The following is a 14,499-nucleotide window of genomic DNA, read 5'->3' as shown; positions in this document are numbered from 1 at the left end:
CACAAGAAATGTTCCTGTCCCCCCACCGACCCTCCAAAGATGGCAATGAAAAGGAAACATCTGCTGTCACTTGGGTTTTATACTACCCCTTCCACAATCCCCATTAACACATTACATATGAAAAAACAGGAAGTTTCTTCCCTGACATTTCAGTAAGGCATGCCAGACCTCCATGAAATTCTGGCACCCACACGTGGAGTTTTATAAAGTCTCGCACTCGGTGCTGCTGGTGGAGCACACACCACAGTCGCAGCGAAGTGCCACCGGGTACGTGTAGTAAGGGTCCGCATCTGGGACACAGTGAGGCAGCTTCACGGTCACCAGCGTCGTCTCGTTGTAGGTACAGACTTGGTGGTGGGCGTCAATGTAGGGCGGGTCGAGCACTGGCTTCTGTGAAATGAGAAAAGCATTAAGTTACTGCAAGAAGCTGAAGGAGACACAGTGTCCATTTTGCCCTGGAGAAACCTCTGGCTGCAATGAAATGTTTGAGCCACAACGTGGCTTTTCATGCCTGCAAGTAAACCTTTGGTTCATTTGAACTGTCAGACGTCTGCTTACTTGGTGAAATCCTGGGGCTATTTTTAGAAATGAGCAGCTCTTGGGTAAACACGTAATCTGACAGGAAATGAAAGTTTATTTGTAGTGTGGCCTATTGCCCAAGGTGCAGAACTGTAAATCGCACGGATGCCAGTTCAGTCCTCCTCTGTGAGACGCACTATGCCCACAAGTCACTCACCTGGAATATGCTTATTTTATAGAAATTAGGGAGGAAGAAAGTGTACTACAGCCCATTATTGTATTGCATCAAGTTGTGGTGGTCACTATCTCAAATAAAATAGTAGTTTAAGTAAAGTCTGGAAGCAGGTATTGTAGTTGGGAAATGTGATGAGAATGAATCAGTGGGCCCACTTACAGCTTTAAATGGCAATGCCTGAAACAAACCCACTACCTCATCAGCAAAGAGGAGTCCACCCCGGGTGACACACTCACTCATAATGCCGTGTTTAGTGTTGCCAGTTCATATCATGTGCACATCCCGGGAATGTGAAATGACATTAATACTTCCTGCTCTCCATTTGCCCATCCAATTTATGAAATGACTTTTTGTATTTGGAGGATTTTGAGAGCCTAAAACAATAGCATTGGATGTGAGGTGGGAAACGGCTCTGCATGAAACGCTTGGCGTGCCCGTGTCCTCATGAGGGTCCGTTAGGGTGATTGGGATGTAAATTTCGTCCGCAGTCATAGCGTGCAAACCCTCATGTCGGTGGCCACGTGGTCCTGTGTACGTCTGCCCTACACATGGAAACATCGTCTCAGTCAAAGAACACTTGTGTGATTTGTTGCTACTTGCACCTGTATAATCCAACATTAAAAGCACACAGCGATGGCCAAATGTGCACAGTTTCATGGCAAGATGTTGGCCAGACCCTGGGGAAAAATGAATGTTTGTGCAGGCAGACATGGAAATAGCTGCAAGGTTGTAGGAATCGGCCACCACACAGTGTAGCAGGCTGAATGCTTGGACTAGAAACACACCAGTGTGCCCATCAACTACGCCTGATCTTGTCTGCACCCAAGTATAAACAGGCCATACCAGCCCACCTTCACAAAGGTGCACTGACTGCCACACGAGCCCCCATTTGGTCACACAGTTGTAAGCTGCTAGGTAGACGAATGCCCAAGCCCGTGTCAGTAAATTCAAGTTGGATTTTATACCTAATGAAAAATAAGATTCTTTCTAAAGCGACACCCTAATTAGAAGCTTTCCAACCCTCTATAACGCTATCTAATTGTGAGTCTCTGAAAGCTAAATAAGCAACTGCATGGAACACAAAGCAGCATCTCCAGGAAATTTCCTGAAAGCAAAGCTGAGACCCACAGACCAAAACAGGAATTTTAGTGTACCTTGGTGCCCAACTCTGCCTCATGTTTACCATTTTCAATAAGATCTACATAGGCTGGCACAATTAACCCATCCATCTGTTTTGTGGTCCATTTATGCCAATTCAGGGACACAGGGAGCTTATCCTGGTCAACACTGAGGCTGCGCCTGGACTCTCGCCAGTCTGTAATTTAAAAATGTTTAAGTAGGAAAGACTCTGCGGTCCTTGCAGATCATTCAGGGCTCCATTCTTTCCACTGCTTCTTGCTTTCTCATTTGAACACAAACACTTAAATATGTAATTAAAAATCAGAGTCATTTCAGCACCATCACGGAATCCATTATGGCATTAATATATTAAAAGACATTTGAGTCTCAGATAGGATATAACCATGGTGTGGCCTAGTGGCAGTGGTACTGGACTTGATACCACAAAGGCTCCTGTTTCAGTCCTCACAATTCACTTAAAAGAGTCAGTCAGTTAACTTGGAGGTCACCTTGGAGTAAAGCAATTTGAAAAAAACTAAAATGTGTAAACTCATCCACACGTTACCAGCTCTCTGAACGGATCACGCCGATTGACAGGCAGTCCATCCAGTTAGGCCTTGCAAGATTTCCTTACTGCGTGGGGCAGCCCTCGGTTAGAATAAACCGCATATAGACAGCACCCCCTTGAAAAGAGTGCTGATTGACGAGTCCTTAAACCGAAGCAACAGCATCAAAGCAGCAATTTGACCAAAGTGGCAGCGCAGAGCAGGATCTCTTACCTCCCATGTCTCGCAGCGACCCCAGCAAGCATCAGTAGTAATGCGCATCCCTCGGCAGCCTGGTTTCTTCGCCAGGAAGGTGAACTCCCGCACTGCGCAGCCAGTGAAAGTGCGCAGGTTAACACGAGAGGACTTGGTGGCTCCAGTGCACCCCATCATCACTTGAAGGCTGAGGCCGCACAGCACGACTACAAAGAGACCCATGTCACTAGGAAAGAGCAAGATAAAGAAGAAGGTGTTAGCAGAGTGCGGCCTGATGGCTGGGGTCGATGCACAGCCCTGTCAATTACTTTCTTGGCAGTGCAAGTTCTCCCAGTGTCCAGTTTGGTTTTTTTTTAGTTATGTTCAAAAATCCCTGAGACATAATTGTTAGTGTCGTTACGTACCCACAGCCTAAATGAATGGGCCCATTTTTGACTTGGTGAAAAGCAGTTTAAGAGTAGGTGTCAGCTCCTTGTGACAATTCTAATGGATGTTAGAAGAATGGAGTCCCATTGAGTTAATCAGTGTAATAGAGAGCTTGATGTGGAGAAGCCCCCAGGCCCTTGAAGCCAGATGACCTCTACTTGACACTATCCTGCTCCGTGCTTTTTCACTTGTGCCCACCTGAGCTGCCATTATACTCAGACAATGCTGGAGCAGTGCCAGTGGGAGTCTGGTCTGTGCATGAAACCTATAAGGAGGACCACCAGTGCCACAGTCCTGACGGTATCCTCACCTTCTTCCAATCCTTTCAGGAGAACACTTCAGGTAATCACAGGGTCACACCCTCACGCCCGCACCAGAAGGTTTCAGGAGTGCAGGTTTATTTTAAGAGCTCTCTCTAGATTTGTTATTTCTATGAGCATTGTTTATGAATATACCATTTAAGAATACATGGAGCACAATTGACCGCATGTTTCTGGAAATGCAGTGGAAACACAATATATATACCCTGTACTGCAAAGTGATCAGCATCCCAAACCGACTAGCCAGAGATCAGACGGTCTTCAGGGCTGCAGTGGTGGGGTCACATCTTACTGTCTGGAGTGGGAGATGGTCACTTCACGTCTGACACTATAGAGGCAAAGCCCAAGAGGCCATACTTAATAGATGTGATTGACATGCTGGCCTGATTGGTCAGATTCTGTCCAGGTAAGGCTAATGAGGTTTCTCTGCAGACCCTGCATTCTTCCTTTCGCTACATGCTCTCCACCTGTCCCTTCGGTCTCACTCTGCTCTTCCTAGGAGTTGCCCTATTTAGCTGATTTTATTTGTCTTCTTTTCAAATCTTTTTTTTTTCCTGTTAATTAGCCCTAAAGATCTTCATATCACCTTGACACCTTGTTCATATTTAATCTGCTTTTCCACTTCATCGCACTACTTAAACATCTGTCCTCTTGACGGTTAATGCTGGTGTCCTCGGGTGCTGCTCCTGCCTGATCACGCTGTCAGCCGTAACATCTCCCAAAGGGGTCTCTGGAATGACACTGGACAAGTTTTGGAGTTTAACCTGTGGTCTACAGGTTGTAGGTTGTACATGCAGCTTCTGGGGTCACAGATTGACTGACTTATATCGTGTGAGTGTCGTGAACCCTAAGGATTCCACCTCCATATAATGAATGCATCCAAATTCATGATAACTTTGCATTATTGCCTGTCAGAATATCAGGAAAACAGAAATGAGTGTTTTTAGTTCAATTCCAGGAGAAACAAGACTTTCTCACTGAAATGGTTGAGTTCTTCAGCCATCTTCAGTGATGTGATCATCCTGCCATCTAGTCAGCCCATCCATCCATCCATAAACAGACCATCTTAATCCAGATCATGGTTTTGGGGGTGGGGGGGGAGTTAAGTGGGCTTCCCCCATACCAGCAGCAATGGCCCCAAGATAGGAACCAGCCTGGGAAAGGACATCTGCCCATTTCAGGCCACGTCCACATCCTCAGTCATCGCTAATCACCCTAACGTGTACATTTAGGGGATTGGGAAGGTGATAGGAGTACTCAGAGAAATAAAAAGAAACACAAGTCTGGGGGAGGACATGTAAACGTTACTCAGATAGTGACCAGCTCAAGAACCTGCTTACTGGGGAGTCAGAGTCTGCCTAAGGAGCGTCAGGAACCAGCCCTGCCTGAGACACCAGTTCTCTTGGCTAAGGTCTACCATGTCCCTTTGCAGATTTGACCATCACAGATAACCCGATCCTACTACAGTCTCCCTAATTATTTCTCACCAACTCACAATATTGCTGCTTGACTCCAGCAGGCTCCACTGACACTTGCATACAAGTCAGATCTTCCCTTCTCCTCGCTTTGCACCGAAAGTGACCTGCATATGAGCGGGGCAGTCTGAGGGGCTTTTGAATGGGGAGGTCCGGTTTACTTTTGTTTTAATGGAAACTGTGCATGACAAAGCACCCTTTGGTATCGTGGTCGTCTCACATTCAAATAATGCTAACAACTAAGGTCATTAAATTTTTGAGTTTCAGGTGACCGAGGTGGTGGCACAGGGTGTGTGTGCCTGGCACAGGACTTCCAGGTCTAGCCTGGATCTCCTTTGCCATTTACAGTATAAGCTGAACTGGCACACCAGAGAAGTGCTTTTCTTTATCAGCATACAAAGCATCAAAATGACCACTGTCCAGCTTAGCTCAAAAAGTTTAGGGTCTCCAATATGAATTGGAGACGAGCAGAACTCGCCTGTCAGAGGTCTCGCCCCAGAGCTCCTCATTTCAATGGCACACACGCAGACCTTGGCGGCAGGCTCTGGTACGCTACACCCATCAGCCCGATCTTAAAGTCAGGACTCACCGCTATGGAGGCTGTCTCCTGACTTCACGGAGCTCCCAGGGGTGCCGTCGTTGTCGCCGCGGGTCGCTGGAGCAAATTTCTGTCAGAGGCTGTCATGTGGCTCTTGGCTTCAATATTTAAAGGAGCTCCACTGTCAATCAGCGCCCTAAAGGGGCCGATCCTGCCATGGGCACGTGATTCAGCCTCGTGAAATCTGAGGACCCTCTGCGCTGGGCTGCCTCCCATTAAACTAATTACTCCTTCATCCACGGTACAGACAACTGGATTTAGTTTTTTTCTTTAAAGGTTTCTGCCTTATTTCTTCAAGAGTTAAAAAATAAAACTTTGCGTAGGTTGGTGGCACAGTGGTTATGCGGCTTCTTGAACTGTACACACCAGGGTTAAGGTACACGCTGGGGGTTTTTTGTTCCCCCTCCCACCCAATATCATCACAAAGATGTAAAGGGTGGGATATTTGGCATTTGTAAATTAGCCTGGTAGTACTTGCCCTAAATGTTCCTGGCGTCCAGTGTTAATTCTTGTCTCCTGCCCAGTATTTATGGAGGAGGCTCCAGTTCCCTGCAATGCTGTGCTGAAAAAAGCCAAATCAGAAAATGGATGGACAGACAATGATTCATAGAGGCAGATGGCTGTCCCCCTTCTTAATCATCACTTCAGTGTACCCCAGAGGGTGCTCTCCTTGGGTCCCTGGTGAGCTTGTCCACCCAATTCTGAAGTGAACTGAACCCAGGAGGTCTTCACCTCTCAGCTTTGAGTCTTTGTGTTTCCTCCACATTTTACTACTGACCTCCCCATTAGAGCTCATCATCTCATTTCCACTAATGATTCCAGTATATCCCCAAATGACCCCTGAGGATCCTGGGTTCTCCATCAGTGGTGGTCACACAAGCTGCTCAAGACGTGACAGTAGACCTCAGTTCACACCATACACAGACATAGATGCCACTCTTCATAGGTCACATTTTCCATCCTCAAAGCCCAAATCTTCAGGCTCCAAACAGGAGGTGATAAGGGAGGACACGTTATGGAACGGGTGGCTGCTCGGACATGAGGTTCTGTAGAGGATGTGCTCTTTAAGCAAGTGAAGAGGCGTTTTTACATTAAATAAGACATGTGTCCAGGTCAGATCCTGGAGGGCCGCAGTGGCAGCAGGTTTTCATTCCAGTTGCTTTCTCTATTAATAGCCAGTTCCTAATGCTGATGGAACATCTCAGGTTGCTTTGACTTTAATTGACTTACATTTTAATTGTTTCAGTTCATCTTCAATGATCAGGCAAAGAAAATCTCAATAAAATATCTGAAAAGAAAACAAATGGAGGTCTGAGAAATATTGATCTGCTCTGGTCCAGAAAACATTTGGATGCTGATCTCAGAAAAGAGAAAAATAGCAGAATAAGAGCACCAGCAAGCCACAGGATTATATAAATATTACTAAACAGGAACATTTCTTTGGAGTGGAAATGGTGGCACTCAAGGACTGTTTGAACACCCTGGAAATTCCACATTTTTTTCATAGGAATAATCCAAACAATGCAAAAGTAGCGTAAAATGAGACAGACTGCCCAGACCCTTTTTTTTGCCCTCCTCCTCAAAGAGTTTCATTTGGGTGTCAGGGTTGAACTTTTCACAATTAAAAATAGCACACTGCATGGTACAGGATGTGGCCATGAATCTGGAGTGACAAATGAAATCTCGTCAGATCAGAGGCATTTTTTGAAGCTGCTTAAAAGAAAATGATAAAACTCAAGCCCCTGTATTAAAACAACTCGATGAGGGGTGGCATTTGTATGACAGTATGATGGAGAAAGTATTCACTGTGGAACTGGAGCAGAAAAACAAAACACGGGAAGGGAACATAGAGAGACAGATAGATACACTATATGACAGATAGATAAATACACTATTAGATAGATAGATAGACTATATAATAGATAGATACACTATTAGATAGATCAGGCACTAACATAGATAGATAGACAGATAGATACACTATACACTATGATAGATAGATCAGGCACTAACATAGATAGATAGATAATACACTACATGATAGATAGACAAATAGATACACTATATAATAGATAGATACACTATACAGTATGATAGATAGATAGATAGATAGATAATACACTATACAGTATGATAGATAGTTAGATGAGGCACTAACATGCAGACTCAGGGCGATGTTGTTATCACGTCCTCATGCAACCCCAATTTTAGTGTCTCGGTACCCCAGTACTTTCTGTTGTGCCCTGGCCTTCCATGAAGAAAGCATGGCTACTTAATAGCTTGAAGCCTCTTCAGAACTAAAGTGCTGCTTGTGGGGGACTGCACTGTATTTTGCAGACAGAGGGGAGTCTACCAGGGGTCTCTCTGAAGCACAGCACACCCAACTAACTTATTTCGTATTCCTTGCACTACAGACAAATAACTTCCAAGGTTTGTTCTGCGTTTTTGTTTTTGTAGCTATTTTAGAAGTAACCTTGGCATACATGGACAAGCCTTTCCTGTTATATTTGCATAAAGGAATGTCACCCTTTTGGTCGTTAGCCTTAAACACCACCAGCTGCAGTTCCACACCTTCTTACTGAGACGCGTATCATGGTGCCTTTCAAAAGCACTTTAAACACAAGTCGCCAATGTCCTTTGGCCATACATGACACGTGTCTTCATGGTGTATGAAAACATACGGTAGACTGTCACCACCAAAACTAGCGTATCAAAGACCACCAGGCCAATAGGGTTAAGACAGCCAAGGCTGTGCTATTAAGGAGATCAAGGAGCAGGAAACTGCCTTGGAGACTTGGCCTATTTGAAGGGAGGGTTTAGGCTGCCTGAGGCAGCTCCAGTCATGGGGCACTTTGAAGCCAACATGAGCCTAAACAGTCAGGAGGCGAGTCAGGCTTCAGCCAGCAGGAGGACATAAACCATCATCTACCAGAGGAGGACTTTGGACCCATAGAAGGACAAAGGGGGCTAGATGGTTTGCTACTTAGTTCCGTTTATTTCTGTCCTTTGCATATTCTCTGTATTCACGCCCCTCTCCTTTCACATTATTTATTCATTTTTAATTTGCACAGTTTGGCCTCCTTGAGGTCACCATGAGAGCACCCCCTCCTGTTTACTGTGTAAGTGCACATTATGTGAGTAAACTCACTCGTCAGATTCGGCGTGTCATTGGTTTTGGATGTGATCAAAATTGGAAAACAAGGTTTGTTATCTTCAATAGCCAGTCCACTTTTTGAAAGCCAACTGGGTTTTCATTTATCCACCTTTCTCTCTTATATAGCACCTTTCTAGTTGAAGCTAATAATGATAGAGGGGCAGGCCGTGTGGCATAATGGTAAGGACTTTGGACTTCCAATCCTGCTGTTGACACTGTATGACCACAAGCAAGTCACTTGTCACCAGTCTGTGCTCCATTTGGAAAAGCAAAAGAAATGGAATGGACTGTATCTCAGAAGTCAACCCGAGTAAAGATTTCAGCTAAATAGGTAAAAAGAAACGTCCAAAGAGTTGGCTCCAAAGCCTCCACACACTGCACAAGGGTCAGTGGCTTCTTGTGGTCTCAACGGTGAGCCAGCAGATAGACTTTTGAACCTGAGATACTGTGACAAGGGTCCTTTAGGGTTAAATGAGCGAGTCCCCAAGATGAACTTGTGCCCCACACCGTGCCCGATGCTCCCATGGCTATAAACTGGATAAGCCGTTCCATTCCATTCCATTGGTCACTGTGCCTGCTCTTGAGGAACAACCAGCCTGGATCAATCAGACGAGTGCCCAGGTGGGCCGACTAGACTGGGCAGCAGTCGCCAGCCCTCACCTTGCACTTACACCCCTTGCCTGCCTGGGAGTGCACACCAGCAATGCCTGCTAAGCAGTAAGCCAACATGCATGGGCTTCTAAAATACGGTCCATGTTCAGTTAGGGTGGTCTCAAGTGCTGCTCACCTGGAAGGTGCTATATATTTGTGGTTTAGGTGTGCCCCAGTGTATTGTTAGTTCTTCTTCAAAGGGAAGGCATTTGATTTAAAAACAGTGTTCATTGTTTCTAGCAGCGGACGATCACCGGTTCTTACGCCATGCCGCTTATCAGCACTCTCGCTCTCTTTTCTTTTTCCATTTTCTCAGTAATTCTCGTCTTTGGATTTCCATCCTACACTTTGTTCCTCTTATTGGCAGCTGATGAAGATGTTTTTATTAAATCTGTCGAAACCGTCTTTTTTTTTTTTAACCCCAATCAGGACAGGCACCCTTTGTGACAGTTGATCGACAGGAAAATAATCCCCCAGCTGCCTGGGGCAGGACAGCTCAGGGACTGGCGCCCAATTAGCCGCTCGGGATGGTACATTAGCTTAATTGGGAAGAGATCTGCCTTTTGTTCGGGGCCATTCCTGTGGAAAAAAGAAACATTTTTTCTGGCCTGCGTCACAATCCTATGCAGAGTTCTATTTTGCTGATTGCCCTGGTGATAATGGAAAAATAGAACCTTCCCGAAGAGTCGAAGGAGCTGGCGCTGCCTATGCGTGCTGAAGGCTACGGCGAAATCCCATTTCTCACCGAGAATTCAAAATGGCACTGCACCGTTTGTCTCTTACGTTTTACAGCGCCTATAAAAAGGATGCTCCACCTTGGACGTTTTCACATTTTATGATCTTAACAACATTGAGTCACATTGGATTCAATCCGAGTTTTTTTGACACTGATCAACAGAAAAAGACTTTTTAATGTCACAGTCGAAACTGGTCTCTGTAAAGTGGTCTAAATGAACGACAAGTATAACACAAAGTAATCAATCACAGAAGCATTTATACTTCAATCACTGGAAATCCTGGACTGGTGGTCTCCACTGAACTAATTCAATGACTTCTAAACACAGTTGGCTGCACCACTGATGATTTAAGGGAGGTCATATGAAAGAAGGTGAACACTTGTGTGAGCCACTATTTCATGTTTTAAATTTGTCATTAATTTATATCAGGGTCCCCAACTCCAGTCCTGGAGGGCCGCAGTGGCTGCAGGTTTTCATTCCAACCCTTTTCTTAATTAGTGACCTGTTTTTGCTGCTAATTAAACTTCTTTTGAATTAATTTCGAATTGACTTGTTTTTTTTTTATTTGTTTCCCTGAATCTCTTCATTTCTTTCCTTAAATGGCACCCAAATGTGAAGTGACGGGCCAACAGAAGAGCAATGAAGTGTGGGCCTCAAACGCCAAACAGTTGCTTAATTAGGTGTCAATTCTTGTTGTTAATGAAACCAGATAGATAGATAGATAGATAGATACTTTATTAATCTCCAAAGGGGAATTCACATACTCCAGCAGCAGCATACTGATAAAAAACAATATTAAATTAAAGAGTAATAAAAATGCAGGTGTAACAGTCTATAATCTTGCATAATGTTAACGTTTACCCCCCCGGGTGGAATTGAAGAGTCGCATAGTGTGGGAGAGGAGCGATCTCCTCAGTCTGTCAGTGGAGCAGGATGGTGACAGCAGTCTGTGACTGAAGCTACTTCTCTGTCTGGAGATGATACTGTTCAGTGGATGCAGTGGATTCTTCATGATTGACAGGAGTTTACTTAGTGCCCGTCTCTCTGCCACGGATGTCAAACTGTTCAACTTTACTCCTACAATAGAGCCTGCCTTCCTAACAAGTTTGTCCAGGCGTGAGGCGTCCTTCATCTTTATGCTGCCTCCCCAGCATACCACCGCGTAGAAGAGGGCACTCACCACAACCGTCTGATAGAACATCTGCAGCATCTTATTGCAGATGTTGAAGGACATCAGCCTTCTAAGGAAGTATAGTCAGCTCTGACCTTTCTTACACAGAGCATCAGTATTGGCAGTCCAGTCCAATTTATCATCCAGCTGCACTCCCAGGTATTTATAGGTCTGCACCCTCTGCACACAGTCACCTCTGATGATCATGGGGTCCAGGAGGGGCCTGGGTCTCCTAAAATCCACCACCAGCTCCTTGGTTTTGCTGGTGTTAAGGTGTAGGTGGTTTGAGTCGCACCATTTAACAAAGTCTTTGATTAGGTTCCTGTACTCCTCCTTCTGCCCACTCCTGATGCAGCCACAATAGCAGTGTCGTCAGCGAACTTTTGCACGTGGCAGGACTCCAAAATTGTACTGGAAGTCTGATGTATATAAGCTGAATAGGACCAGAGAAAGTACAGTCCCCTGCGGCGCTCCTGTGTTGCTGACCACAATGTCAGACCTGCATTTCCCAAGACGCACATAGTGAGGTCTGTCTGTAAGATAGTCCACGATCTATGCCACCAGGTGTGAGTCTACTCCCATCTCAGTCAGCTTGTCCCTAAGGAGCAGAGGTTGGATGGTGTTGAAGGCGCTAGAGAAGTCCAAAAACATAATTCTTACAGCACCACTGCCTCTGTCCAAGTGGGAGAGGGATCGGTGTAGCATATAGATGATGGCATCCTCCACTCCCACCTTCTCCTGGTATGCGAACTGCAGAGGGTCGAAGGCATGGAGGTGGTGAAGCAGCAGCCGCTCCGTGGTCTTCATCACGTGACGTCAGGGCAACAGGCCAGAAGTCACTCAGCTCACTAGGACGTGATACCTTTGGGACTGGGGTGATGCAAGATGTTTTCCAAAGCTTTGGGACTCTCCCCTGTTCCAGGCTCAGGTTGAAGATGTGCTGTAGAGGACTCCCCAGCTCCAACACACAGGCCTTCAGCAGTCGTGGCGATACACCATCTGGACTCGCTGCTTTGCTGGCATGAAGTCTCCTCAGCTCTCTGCTCACCTGGGCTGCTGTAATTGTGGGTGGGGATGTCTCTCCTATGCTGGTATCAGCAGAAGGATGGGTGGAGGGTTAGGGGTTAGGGGTTAAGGTGATCAAACCTGTTAAAGAAGTTGTTCATCCGGTTTGCTCTCTCCACGTCTCTCTCGATGGTGGCACCCCGCTTCAAGCTGCAGCCAGTGATGATCTTCATCCCATCCCATCCCATACTTCCTTCATGCTCTTATTCTGCAGCTTCTGCTCCAACTTTCTCCTGTACTGCTCCTTCGCCGCCCTCAGCTGGACTTGGAGTTCCTTCTGCACGTGGCTTGTTGCTGCTCTCATTGTGCAATAGCAGACATTTTCAAAATTGTTGATTTTTTCTTTACTTTTCTAAGAGCTCTGTTAAAGTGTTTTGGAGTCCTGAGCAGATCGACATTCCTGAAACCTCCACCCTTTTTATTTTCAGATCTTGTATGACGGTCACAGTTTGCTGGTCATGTTTTGGCTCACTTTGTATCTCATTATTGTTTGGCTGCTAATTAAGGAAAGAGAAACAATTATTGGGTCTGAATCTTCAAGAGCAAGTCAATTAAAATGAATTCAAAAGATGGGGTCACCAATTAAGAAAAGGGTTAGAATGAAGACCTGCAGCCACTGCGGCCCTCCAAGACTGGAGTTGGGGACCCCGATTTAGACCACTTTGACATTAAAGACTCTTTTTTTTTGTTGATCACTGTCATAAAAATCAAAATAAAATTAAATCCACGGTGACTCAGTGTTATACAATAAAATGTGGAAACATCCAAGGGTTGGATAAGTCCTGGACTCCCGTCTCTGGGTTCAAATCAAAGCAAAGGTGCATGTTAAGTGGATTTAGGATTCCAAGGCCCCCATATGACTGAAAGTGCGCGTAGCAGTTGGTGCCAATGCTCATCCATCCATCCATTATCCAACCTGCTATATCCTAACTACAGGGTCATGCTATCCTATAATGGATTTGAAGGTACGTGCATGGAGATTTAGAAGAATAACACCATCTTAAAGTAAAAGCTCTCCACAGTCAAACTCACAAAGCTTAGAGTTGACGTGAACCTTCAGTCACAGATGCCTGTAAAGAGCTTGTGCACTTAACTGCACGCCATGTCATGGCCACAAAGTCAAACCAGTAAGAGTGCCAAGGTGACGCATGAAATTAAAACTCTTATGAAGTAACTGGCCAGGGAACTCCAAATGGGGTCAGCAGATTGCAGAGGCTCAGGAACGTTAAACAGCGTCGTCGCATACCCCAAAGGGGCAGCAGGCAGGCTTCTGGGCACTTTCAGAGGACCACATAGCAGCGTGCCAGTGAGCCACTGTGGAGGTGGAGGCTAAAACTACTTTGGGGTGAAGTGCATCAGCCCACCATTCTTGTGACCACCACGTCTCCTTTAAAAACCCAATCTGTTTGGATTTTTTTAATAATCTGGAAAACTCATTTTCCAAATAACCTAAAAGATGCTCTAAAAAGTCTCAGTTACTGTCTACTTAACATCATATGGCATGTTGCCATTACAGTTGGAATAGAAGTTGAAAACCCACCTGCCAGAGTTGGTCTGTCACGTCGTCTTTGGTGATTTTCGTTTGTAGTTCGCTCCTTTACCATCAGCCCTCAGCTCAGGACACGAGATGTCAAAAATGGAAATCTCAGTCCGGTGAGGCTCACGCAGCAGCCCACCATCGAAGGTCAGTCACCTCCTAGAATTAGAAGAGTACGACATTTAACTTTAAAGTACTGAAATAACTGATGAGAAAAAAGAAATAAAGTACCAACACCGACATTACAAGAATGGCAGGCTCAGACTACAGCTGGGTATATTTAAGTAAGGCGTTTATAACTTTAAAAGATTTTTGAATAACCTTACAGAAGAAGCCAAAATAAAACGATTTGTGGGACTGATGCAGAAGAGATCCATGATATGAAAAGGGATGAACGTTCACTTTAATTATCGGATTAGTTCATTAAAGGACAATAAAAAATAAAAGGGAGAGCTGCTTGCCAACTCCATTCCATGCCACTTAGTTACAGATCAGAGATGGGCATCACCACACTCAGTGCCACAAGTGCCATCTCTCATGCCTCAGATAAGTAAAGAGAGGGTGAAAGTAATGAAGGCATCGTCTACATGCAGGCCATTTGCTTGGTTTTTAAAAGCTGAGAAAATATAATGAGTGTCTCCCAAGTTGGTGTGCCACCTCCTCGACGCTTACCTGACTTTGCGGTCCTCCTTTTTCTCCAGGGCTGGTTTTCCCTGAAAGTACTGAAGCGG

The 14,499-nt window shown here is 45.3% G+C and overlaps 1 protein-coding gene across 2 annotated transcripts; it reads right to left on the bottom strand.

Annotated features, from left to right (window-relative positions):
* gphb5 (glycoprotein hormone subunit beta 5) lies at window positions 1-13,950 on the bottom strand. 2 transcript variants are annotated; one of them, XM_039741589.1, is made up of 4 exons: window positions 13,772-13,950; window positions 6,684-6,741; window positions 2,653-2,860; window positions 1-390 (listed from the first exon to the last, which is right to left on the bottom strand). In XM_039741589.1, exons 3-4 carry the CDS (start codon window positions 2,854-2,856, stop codon window positions 202-204), a joined length of 393 nt encoding a protein of 130 aa, XP_039597523.1. In that variant the 5' UTR covers window positions 2,857-2,860; window positions 6,684-6,741; window positions 13,772-13,950; the 3' UTR covers window positions 1-201. The 2 variants fall into 2 exon arrangements, with proteins under 2 accessions (XP_039597523.1, XP_039597522.1); XM_039741588.1 differs by lacking the exons at window positions 6,684-6,741; window positions 13,772-13,950 and adding an exon at window positions 5,445-5,526 and having other exon boundaries at window positions 2-390.
* Window positions 13,951-14,499: the final 549 nt, after the last annotated feature.

Source organism: Polypterus senegalus, chromosome 18 (assembly GCF_016835505.1).
Source record: "Polypterus senegalus isolate Bchr_013 chromosome 18, ASM1683550v1, whole genome shotgun sequence".
Lineage (NCBI taxonomy): Eukaryota > Metazoa > Chordata > Cladistia > Polypteriformes > Polypteridae > Polypterus > Polypterus senegalus.
This window is presented reverse-complemented; position numbering and strand designations above follow the sequence as displayed.